The sequence below is a fragment of the Pan paniscus genome, chromosome 15 (genome assembly GCF_029289425.2).
Source record: "Pan paniscus chromosome 15, NHGRI_mPanPan1-v2.0_pri, whole genome shotgun sequence".
Classification (NCBI taxonomy): domain Eukaryota; kingdom Metazoa; phylum Chordata; class Mammalia; order Primates; family Hominidae; genus Pan; species Pan paniscus.
In genome coordinates, this window is record NC_073264.2 from 53,575,162 (window position 1) to 53,587,777 (window position 12,616).

Below are 12,616 nucleotides of genomic sequence, written 5' to 3' on the forward strand. Positions count from 1 at the left end.
TTCCTATGTCTAGTCAAAAGAGAAAGACCAAGAGATTTGTGAGTTTAGAAGGAAACTGAGTTGTAAAATTAAACACTCGGATTTAGGAATCATCAGCTGGTAGTGATGGTAGAAGTTATGGGTATGGATAAAATTTTCCAAAGAAAAGACATAGCAAAAGAAGAAAAAAAAAGAGTTGAAGATGTAATTCTAGGGAATAAATGAGACAGAGGATGGTCAGATGGATAAAAGAGGACTGAATTACAAAAGCCAGAAGAAAAGAGAATGTTAAGGAGGAATGGTATAGACAACGGTTTTGACTGCTACTGAGAGGCTAAGGAGAAACACAGTTAAGAGGTCATCAAATGTGGTACTTGGAAGGTGACCTTTGGCTCTCTGAGTATATAACAGGCTATAACTGTGTGGGTCCTGGTGTTCTAAACTTGTCAATAATAAAAGCATAAAAAAGGAACTCAGTTTATCTGAGAAAAATACTAAACCCTATTTCCTAATAGGAAACAGTCTTAAATATATCAATGCTTATGTAGTTAATTATTGTGTATTTCAGATTTAAGCATTATTTATCTGGCCCAATTTGTCATTAGGTTCATTAAAATAAAAACTTCATACCATAATAAAAAATCTTCACCCTCTGGTCATCAACTCTCCTTCCTCATCCAGATGAAGGCACTAAAGTCTCTCTAAAGCCTATTTAATCTTTATTATAGCTGTTCGGTATTAAGTTGAACACCACAAATAAAAACATTGGAAACAAACACTGTCACAATGCATATTACATTTGTTGTTACTGTAAACAGATTTTGATACTAAGTTTCTCCTACGTTTCTAAGGTTTAATGAATATAATCTTTAAAAAAATTAGAGACCAATTTTTATCCACTAGATATGCCAAGATAAAAAGAGTAAAATGACACAAATCTTCTGTCAGGAAATACAAAAGTTATCAGAAGCCTCAAAAGTGGGCCTACTCTTTGGACAACCAATTCAAATTCTAGAAATTTAACCTAAATCCATAATCATAGATACACCCAAAGATTACCTAAAAGGATGTTCCCTGAATTATAAATAAAACAAAAACTAAAGACAGCTTAAACAACCATCAAGAGGAAATGGGCTAAATAAATTTTGGTACATTAGTAAACAATATTATGCAGATGTTAAAAATTAAAATGTGTATCTATAGTACTTGATGGAAATACCATTAATATAAAAAGGCACACAGATACATACAGAATTTAGGTTTGGGGAAATGTATTTCCTAATGTAAACTTGGGTAGAAAAGTTATGGTTGATTATAATTTTCTTCTTTATCCTTTCTGTATTACCTGAAAAAGCCAAACAAAGGCTTCTAGTAATTCCAAAAATACTACACTATGTATATGCTAAAGGAATTACTTAATAACATGTCATTAATAACATAAATGTTACTTTAATAAGTAATTTAGAAACATACATCATTAACATAATAATCATTATCAACTCAATGATTTGATTATTTATAACCTATAATTTTAACAGGAGGAAAGGACAGAACCAAGACACAAAAAGACTTAATAAAGACTGCAGTCCCTTAGTTGAGCCCAAAATGTAATGTCCTTTAGATCATCAAGACAAAAAACCTAACAGGATATTCATTTAGCATCTATAGCTAATAAAAATGCTCCTTGAGTCACTTCAGAAATGTAGAAAAGTATAAATTCTAGCCATGTTTAATATGAAAGCAAACAACTAAAATCAGGTAACACAGGTTACATTTGTTGTGCCCTTGAATCCACTATTACACAGTCATGCATCACATGATGTTTCAGTCAACAATGGAGTACATGTAAGATGGTGGTCCCATAAGATTATACCATGTTTTTACTGTACCTTTTCTATGTTTAGATACACAAATATTTACCATTGTTACAACAGCCTACAGTATTTAGTAAAGTAACATGCTGTACAGGTTTGTAGCCTAGGAGCAATATGCTATACCTTACAGCGTAGGTACGTAGTAGGCTATACCACCTAGATTTCTGTAAGTACACTCTATATAAAGTTTGTTTGATAAAATTGCCTATCGATGCATTTCTCAGAAGATATCCTCGTTAAGTGATGCATGACTGTAAAAGTAAAACATAAGAAAAAGCCTTTCATAAGACAATATTTTGTTCTAAAACTGTACAAATAGGAGAGTGAAGCAAGATGGCAGACTAGAGTACTCTACCAGTCATCCCCTCTTCCCCTGCAATGACTACTGCAATTTAACAACTATCTACACAAAAAAGCACCTTCATAAGAACCAAAAATCAGGTGAGTACTCACAGTACCTGGTTTTAACTTTATATCGCTCAAAGAGGCACTGAAGAGGTAGGAAAAACAGTCTTGAATCATCAATGATACCCTTCTCCCATCCCCTGGCAGTGGCCACACTGCATGAAGAGAGAATCTATGTGTTTGGGAGAGGGAGAGCACAGCAATTGTGAGACTCTGCATTGAACTCAGTGCTGCCCTGTTTTAACAGCAGGCAAAACCAGACTGAACTCAGTGCATGCTCGCCCACAGTGGGTGTATTTAAACCATCTCTAGCCAGAGCAGAATTGCCCATCCTAGAAGTCAGAACTTGAATTACAGCAAGACTTGTCACCTCAGGCTGGAGTGTGCTGGGGCCCAAATAAACTTGAAAGGCAGTCTAGGCAACAAAGGCTGCAACTCCTAGGTGAGTCCTAGGGCTGAACTGGGCTCAGAGCCAGCAGACTATAGGCACACATGACCTACTGAGATACCAGCCAGGACAGCTAGGGGAGTGCTGATGCCACCTCTCCCCTAATCCCAGGCTGCACAGCTTGTAGCTCCAAAAGAGACCCCTTCCTTCTGCTTAAGGAGAGGAAAGGAAAGACTGGGAAAGACTTTGTCTTGCATCTTGGATACCAGCTCAGCCACAGGAGGACAGGGCCCTGGTCAGAGTTGTGAAGCTCCCTTTCCAGGTCCCAGCTCTTGGATGACATTTCTAGACACACCCTGGGCCAGAAGGGAAACTGCTACCTCTATGGGAAAGACCTAGTCCTGGCAGCATTTATCAACTGCTAAGTGAAGAGCCCTTGGGCCTAGGTAGTACATTGTAGGACTTGAGTGAGACTCCGAGACTTGCTGACTTCAGGTGAGACTAAGCACATTCTTAGCTGTGGTGGCTATGGGGTGAGACTCCTTCTGCTTGAGAAAAGTAGAGGGAAAAGTAAAGGGGACTTTGTCTTGCACCATAGGTACCAGCTCTGCCAGAGAAGGGTAGAACACCAAGCGGGTTTTGGGGGGGCCACAATTCTAGGCCTTGGCTCTTGGGTGGCATTTCTGGACCTTACCTGGGCCAGAGGCAAGCCCACTATCCTGAAGCATGAGTCCCAGGCCAGACAGCATTCACTACAAGCTGATGGAAGAGCCCTTGGGCCTTAAGAGAACATGAGCAGTAGCCTGCCAGTACTCCCTGTGGGCCTGTGGTAGCAGTGGCCATGGGGTGAGGCTCCTCTATCTGGTCCTGGAGGAATTCACCATCCTAAAGGGAAGAACACAGGCCCAGCTGGCTTAGCCACCTCTGATTTTAGAGCCCCAGGGCCTTAAGTGAACATAGGCAGTAGCCAAGGAGTGGTTACAGCAAGTGTTGGGAGAGACCCAGTACTGTGCTGGCTTCATGTCTGACACAGCACAGTGCCAGTGGTGGTGGCCCCTGAGGGTGGTTGCGTCACTCCACCCCCAGCCCCAGGTGGCTCAGAACAGAGAGACGGACTCCATTTGTTTGGGAGAAAGTAAGAGAAGAGAACACCTTTAATGCCCAGACACAGACAAGCATCCAACAGTATCAACAGTGTCCTGGAAAAGATGACCTCACCAAATGAACCAAATAAGACACCAGAGACCAATCCTGGAGAAACAGAGCTATGTGTCCTTTCAGACAGAGAAATCAAAATTGCTGCTTAGAGAAAACTCAAAGAAATTCAAGATAACACAGGGAAGGAATTCAGAATTCTACCAGATAAATTTAAGAAACAGAAATAATTAAAAAGAATCCAGCAGAAATTCTGGAGCTCAAAAATGCAACTAACATATGTAGAATACATCAGAGTCCTTTAAGAGCAGAAATGATCAAGCAGAAGAAAGAATTACTGAGCTTGAAGACAGGCTATTCATAAACAGTCAGAGGAAACAAAAGAAAAATGAAAAAAAAAAACAATGAAGCAGGCCTACTAGGATCTAGAAAATAGCCTCAAAAGGACAAATCTAAGAGTTACTGGCCTTAAAAAGGAGATAGAGAAAGAGATAGGGATAGAGTGTATTCAAAAGATAGTAACAGAGAATTTCCCAAACTTAGAAAAAGATATCAATATCCAAGCACAAGGTTATAAAACACTATGCAGATTTAACCCAAAGAAGATTACTTCAAGGCATAATCAAACTCCCAAAGGTCAAGGATTTTTAAAAAAGGATCCTAAAAGCAAGAGAAAAGAAATACAACACACAATGTAGCTCCAACGCACCTAGCAGCTGACTTTTCAGTGGAAACCTTACAGGACAATAACATGACATACTTAAAGTGCTAAATTAAAAAAAAAACCTTTTACCCTAGAATAGTATAACTGGTGAAAATATCCTTCAAATATGAAGGAGAAATAAAAACTTCCCCAGACAAACAAAATCTGAGGAATTTCATCAACACCGGATCTGTCCTACAAGAAATGCTAAAGAGAATGCTTCAATCAGGAAGAAAAGGACACTAATGAACAATAAAAATTCATCTAAAAGTACAAAACTCATTGCTAATGGTAAGTACACTGTAAAACACAGAACCTACTCTTAAGTAGAAAGACTAAACAATGGACCAATCAAAAATAATAACCACAACAATTTTTCAAGACACAGATGGTACAATAAGATATAAATAGAAACAATAAAAAGTTAAAAAGCAGGAGATGAAGTTAAACTAGAGTTTAACTTGATAGAGTGTAGAGTTTTTATTAGTTTTCCTTTGCTTGTTCGTTTATGCAAACAGTGTTAAGTTGTTATTGGCTTAAAATAACAAGTTATAAGGTAGTATTTACAAGCATCATGGTAACTTCAAATCAAAAAACAAAACAAATACACACAAAAAAATTTTAAAAAAATTAAATCATATCACCAGAGAAAATCACCTTCACTAAAAAGATGACAGGAAGGAAGACCACAAAACAACCAAAGAACAAATAACAAAATGGCAGGAGTAAGTCCTTACTTATCAATAATAACATTAAATATAAACAGACTAAACTCTCCAGTCAAAAGACACAGAATGGCTGAAGAGATTTAAAAAAAATAATAAGATCCCATGATCAGTTGCCTAAAAGAAACACACTTCACCTATAATGATATACAAAGACTGAAAATAAAAGGATGGAAAAAGATAATCCATGCCAATGGAAACCAAAAAGAGCAGGAGTCGTTATACTGATATCAGACAAAATAGATTTCAAGACAAAAACTGTAAGAAGAGACAAATAAGGTCACTATATAATGATAAAGGGGTCAATATAGCAAGAAGATATAACAATTGTAAATATATATGCACCCAACACTGGACCACCCAGGTATATAAAGCAAATATTATTAGGGCCAAAGATAGAGATAAACTCCAACACAATTACAGCTGAAGATTTCAACAACCCACTTTCAGCAATGGACAAATCTTCTTGACAGGAAATCCGCAAAGAAACCTCAGATTTAATCTGCACTACAGACAAAATGGGCCTAATAGATATTTACAGAACATCTCATTCAATGGCTGCAGATACACATTCTTCTCCTGAGCATATGGATCATTGTCAAGGATAGACTTTAGGTTAAGTCATAAAACAAGCCTTATAACATTTAAACAAAAAACCTGAAATAATATCAAGCATCTTCTCTCACCACAATGGAATAAAACTAGAAATCAATAACAAGAGCAATTTTGGAAACTATACAAACACATGGAAATTAAACAATATGCTCCTGAATGACCAGTGGGGTCAATGAAGAAATTAAAAAAGAAATTTTAAAATTTCTTGGAAAAAAACCATACCCAAACCCTTGGGATACACTGAAAGCAGTACTAAAAGGAAAGTTTATAGCAATGAGCACCTACATCAAAAAGTGGAAAAACTTCAAAGAAACAACCCAATGATACACCTAAAGAACTAGAAAAGCAAGAGCAAACCAAACCCAAAATTAGCAGAAGAAAAGAAATAATAAAGATCAGGGCAGAAATAATGAAATTGAAATGAAGAGAACAATACAAAACATCCAGGAAACAAGTTGGTTTTCCGAAAAGTTAAACAAAATTGACAAACCCTTAGTCAGACTAGCTAGGAAACAAAGAGAGAAGACCCAAATAAAATCAGAGATGAAAAAGGAGACATTACAATTGATACAGCAGAAATTCAAAAGGTCATTAGTAGCTACTATGAGCAACTATATGCCAATAAATTGGAAAATTTAGAAGAAATGGACAAATTCTTAGACACATACAACCAACCAAGATTGAACCATGAAGAAATTCAAAACCTAAATAGACCAATAACAAACAAGGAGATTGAAGCTATAATACAAAGGCTTCCAGAAAAAAAAAAAAAGCCAAAGCTCGGGACCCAGTGGCTTCACTGCTGAATTATACTAAACATTTAAAGAACTAATACCAATTATCAGGGAAATACAAATCAAAACCGCAATGCAATTCCACCTTACTCCTGCAAGAATGGCCATAATTTAAAAAAATAACAGATGTTGGCATGGATGTGGTGAAAAGGGAACACTTTTACACTGCCGGTGGGAATGTAAACTAGTACAACCACTATGGAAAACAGTTGGAGATTCCTTAAAGAACTAAAAGTGTATCTACCATTTGATCAAGCAATCTCACTACTGGTGCACACACGTTTATAGTAGCACAATTTGCAATTGCAAAAATACAGAACCAGCCCAAATGCCCATGAATCAACAAGTGGATAAGAAAATGTGTTTTATATATATATATATATACACACACACACACATACATATATATATGTATACATACACACACATTGTGGAATACTACTCAGCCATAAAAGGAATGAAATAATGGCATTCAAAGCAACCTGGATGGAGCTGGAGACCATTATTCTAAGTAAAGTAACTCAAGAATGGAAAATCAAACATCATATGTTTATAAGTGTAAGCTAAGCTATGAGGACACAAAAGCATAAGAATGAAATAATGGGCATTGGGGGCTTGAGGGGAAGGGTAAAAGGAGGGTGATGGGATAAAAGACTATACATTGGGTACAGTGCATAATGCTCAGGTGATGGGTGCAGAAATCACCACTAAAGAACTTACCCATGTAACCAAATCCCACTTGTTCCCCAATAACCTATTGAAATTAAAAAAAAAAAACATGAATACTAATCCTACTCAAACTATCCTGGAAAATAGAGGAGAAAGGAGTAATTCCAAACTCATTCTACAAAGCCAGTATTACCCTGGTATAAAAACCAGACAAAGGCATATCAAGAAAACAACAGGCCAATATCATTGATGAATATCAATTGATGCAAAAATCCTCAACAAAATATTAGCAAACCAATTCAACAATACATTAAAAAGATCACTGATCATGTCCATGTATGATTTACCCCAAGGATGCGAGGATGGTTCAACTTACACAAATCAATCAATGTGATACATTATATCAACACAATAAAGGACAAAAACCATATGATCATTTCAACTGATGCTGAATAGCATTTGATAAAACTCAACATCCCTTCATTTAAAAAACCCTCAAAAAACTGGGTACAGAAGGAATATACTTCAACATAACAAAGCCATGTATGCCATAGCCACAGCTAGTGTCATTCTGAATGGGGAAAAAGTCTTTTCTCTAAGATCTGGAACGTGACAAGGATACCCACTGTCATGACTATTATTCAACATAGTACTGGAAGTCCTAGCTAGGGCAATCAAACAAGACAAAGAAATAATAGGCATCCAAATTGGAAGGGAAGAAGTCAACTTATCTTTGTTTGCAGATGATATAATCCTATATTTGGAAAAACTAAAGACTCCATCGAAAAACTATTCAAGCTGATAAACAAATTCAGTAAAGTTGCAAGACAAATCAAAATACAAAAATCAGCAGCATTTTTATATGCCAACAGTGAACAATCTGAAAAAGAAATCAAGAAAGTAATCCTATTTACAATAGCCACAAGTAAAATTAAATACCCAGGAATTAACTAAAGAAGTGAAAGATCTCTACAATGAAAACTATAATACATTGATGTAAGAAACTGAACTGAACACGCAAAAATAGAAAGATGTCCCATGTTGATGGACTGGAAGAATCACTGTTGTTAAAATGTTCTTAATACCCAAAATAACTACAGATTTAATGCAAGCCCTATCAAAATACCAATGATATTCTTCACAGAAATAGAAAAAATAATTCTAACATTTATATGGATTCACAAAAGACCCAGAATAGCCAAAGCTATTCCTAAGCAAAAAAGAACAAAACTGGAGGAATCACATTACCTGACTTCAAATTATACTATAGAGCTATAGTAACCAAAGTGACATGGTACTGGCATAAAAACAGGCACATAGACCAATGGAACAGAATACAGAATGCAGAAATAAATCCATACATCTACAGTGAATTCGTTTTCGACAAAGGTTCCAAGAACATACATTGGGGAAAGAAGAATTTCTTCAATAAATGGTGCTGGGAAAATTGGATATCCATAGGCAGAATGAAACTAGACCCCTATCTCTCATCATATACAAAAATCAATTCAAAATGGATTCCAGATGTAAATCTAAGACCTTAAACTATGAAACTACTACAAGAAAACACTGGGGAAACTCTACAGGACACTAGACTGGGCAAAGACTTCTTGAGCAATATTATCCCACAGGCACAGGCAACCACAGCAAAAATGACAAATGGGATCACATCAAGACAAAATGGTCCTGCACAGCAAAGGACACAATCAACAAAGTGGAGAGAGAGCCCACAGAATGGGAGAAAATATCTGCAAACTACCCATCTGACAAGGGATTAATAACCAGAATATATAAAGAACTGATACAACTCTATCAGTAGGAAAAAATCTGATTTAAAAAATGGGCAAAAGATCTGAATAGACATTTCTCAAAAAAATACATACAAACAGCAAACAGGTACATGAAAAGGTGCTCAACATCATTGATCATCAGAGAAATGCAAATCAAAACTACAATTAGGTATTATTTCATTCCAGTTAAAATGGCTTTTATCCAAAAGGCAATAACAAATGCTGGTGAGGATGTGGAGAAAAGGGACCCCTCGTATACTCTCAGTGGGAATGTAAATTAGTGCAACCACTATGGAGAACAGTTTGGAGGCTCCTCAAAAAACTAAAAATAGACGTATCTTACCATTCAGCAATGTGACTCCTAAGTACATTCCCAAAAGAATATCAGTATACCAAAGAGATATCTGCACTCGCAGATTTATTGTAGCACTATTCATAACAGCCAAGATTTGGAAGCAACCTCAGGGTCCATCAACAGATGAATGAATAAAGAAAATATGGTACATACACACAATGAAATACTATTCCGTCATAAAAAAAGAATGAGATTCTGTCATTTGTAACAACATGAATGGAACTGGAGGTCATTATGTTAAATTAGATAAGCCAGGCACAGAAAGACAAAAAGCACATGTTCTCACTTATCTGTGGGAGCTAAAACTTAAAACAATTGAACTCATGGAGATAGAGAAAAGGATGGTTACCAGAAGCTGGGAAGGGTAGTGAAGAGGACTATTGAAAAAACTGGATATCCATATGCTGAATGAAACTAGACTGCTATCTTTCACCATATACAAAACCCAGTACAGCCTCTGGTTGTACTAATTTACATTCCCACCAAGAGTGTACAAGAGGTCTCTTTTCTCCACATCCTCACCAGCATTTGTTACTGCCTATGTTTTGGATAAAAAAGCCTTTTTAACTGGAAATGGTGGGGAGGGGGGAAGTAGGGATGGTTAATGGGTACAAAAACTAGTTTGAAAGAATAAAGAAGACCTAGTATTTGCCAGTATAACAGGGTGATATAGTAAAAAATAATTTAATTGTTCATTTAAAAATAACTATATGAGTAAATTGGATTGTTTGAAACACAAAGGGTAAACACTTGAGGTAATGGATACCCTATTTACCCTGATGTGACTACTATGCATTGCATGTTTGTATCAAAATACCTCATGTAGCCAGGTGCGGTGGCTCATGCTGTAATCTCGGCACTTTGGGAGGCCAAGGCAGGAGGATCACTTGAGCTCAGGAGTTCGAGACCAGCCTGGGCAACATGGTGAAGCCCTGTCTCTACAAAAAAATACCAAAATTATCCGGTGTGGTGGCACATGCCTGTAGTCCTGGCTACTTGGGAAGCTGAGGCAAGAGAATCACTTGAGACCGGCAGGCAGAGGTTGCAGTGAGCTGAGATCACATCATTGCACTACAGCCTGGGTGACGGAAGTGAAACTCTGTCTAAAAAAAAAAAAAAAAAAAAGCTCATGTAACCCATAAATATGTTCATCTACTATGTACCCAGAAAAATTAGAAATTAAAAACTTTTTTTTAAACCAGGCTGGGCACGGTGGCTTATGCCTGTAATCCCAGTACTTTGGGAGGCCAAGGCAGGCGGATCATTTGAGGTCAGGAGTTCAAGACCAGCCTGGCCAACATGGTGAAACCTTGTGTCTACTAAAAATACAAAAAAAAAAAAAAAAAAGCCAGGTGTAGTAGTGAGTGCCTGTAATCCCAGCTACTTGGGAGGCTGAGGCAGGAGAATTGCTTGAACCCGGGAGGCGGAGGTTGCAAAGAGCTGAGATCACAGCAACAGAGTGAGACCCATCTCAAAAACAAAACAAAAAAACCCATATAAATAATAAGAATAGTAACTAACATTTGTTGGATGCTTACCATGGACTAAATAATATACACAAAGCACTATCAAATCATGTCTCATTCAGTCCTCACAATAACTGTCTGCAGTAGATGCTACTATGAGCTACATTTTACGCATGCAGAAACCGAAGAACAGAGAAGTTAACCTATGTCAGTAAGAAATCAACCAATGATTTGAAGCTGGGCAGGCTGACCTTCCAGAATACACATGCTTTATAACAAGTTTCACCCTGGATTAAGCAAGTGAACTGAACTTCGGCCACACTAGTCTCAGCGAGATGTAAACTTTTAGCAGTGGACTCAAAATGATGTATGCATAATGACTGAACAATAAAACAGAACAATCCAGTGAATCCCCAGCTCACAAATCACCCTGCCCTGTACCAGCAAAAAATGGAAAAATGTGTATGAACATATACTACCTTTGACTGATCTAGATTTTATTTCAAGTATCACCCTTATTATAAAACATACTCACAAACATTTCCAGTAGTGCGTCTGTTATTATTTGAACTATGTCTTGTGCATGGGTGCTAGCCAGTGGGACGCTCTCTATTTTGCCTTCTGTGTGTCTGGCAAGCAGCAGGGCTGGAAGACTTGCAGCATATTTGGTTGACCTATGGAGAAAGGCAGTATTAAAATTCACGATCAAAATCTAGCATGTCAAAAACATGAAAATCTAGGCTAGGAGGTCACAGTGTGAGGCAGCAAATGGGAAGTCCTACTGCTAAGGAAAAAAATGAACTCCATTTCCAGGCAAACTTATCTTCTATGACAACCTACATTAAAAGAAAGAAACAGGTAATAATCTATAACAAACTAGATTTTTAAAAAGCAACAAGGCAGTAATCTAGCCAGATTTTTTTCTATACAACTTACTCAACAAGAAAATAAATCAGATTTGGAACACAGTGAATGGTTCTCGACCTTTCTGGACTTGCTCACCACAATGCTGAGTAAGAAAATGGGCATTTATGAGAAACCTACTATCTGCCAGGCACTATACTAGGTATTTCAATTATGTTTTTATTTAACTTTCAGAATGAAAGTGGCCATTATGACCTCATTTTGCAGATGAAGAAATAGGACTTAGAGAGTGATAAATGGCAGACACAGACTTCAAATGAGGTGTCCCTGACACAGTCTGTTCCTGACATAGTCTGTACTCTCTCCACTGAAACAAGAGCCCAAATCCACCCTCCCACAATCCCTTTTGCTAACTAAACCTAAAAGAAAATTATCTAAATAGAAGAAAGCTTTGTGTAAAATTACTAGTGAAGTAGTCATGTATAATAACTTAATTCATGCCAGAACAAAGTATAGACATTATAACAACATAAGCATTAGTTGGGAGGCCAGTTTTCAGATCACTTAAAGGAACCTCTTAGTTGACCAGTTGGTTATTAACAAAACACACTCTGAAAACTACTGGTCTAGCTCTTTGGACCACAGCTAGATGCACAATGACAGCAGAGTAGAAGATCGTGGGTGATTACCCATTGTCAGATGGACAGTCCTCATATTTCCTTCTTTAATATATACTTTATGAAAATCAGTGATTTCACATATAGAACAAAAGCCTGATCACCAAGAGCATATGTCACCAGTGTTCAAGATGAAAGATTTAAGCTTAGAAATCAT

The 12,616-nt window shown here is 37.0% G+C and overlaps 1 protein-coding gene across 2 annotated transcripts in view; it reads right to left on the bottom strand.

Annotated features, from left to right (window-relative positions):
- The window catches only part of TXNDC16 (thioredoxin domain containing 16), a 122,416-nt gene that overhangs the window by 13,211 nt on the left and 96,589 nt on the right, over window positions 1-12,616 (bottom strand). For both annotated transcript variants that reach the window (XM_003831711.4, XM_034937557.3), the window contains one exon: window positions 11,454-11,592. In XM_003831711.4, coding sequence (XP_003831759.1) covers window positions 11,454-11,592 — 139 coding nt within the window. The remainder of the gene's footprint in view (window positions 1-11,453; window positions 11,593-12,616) is intronic.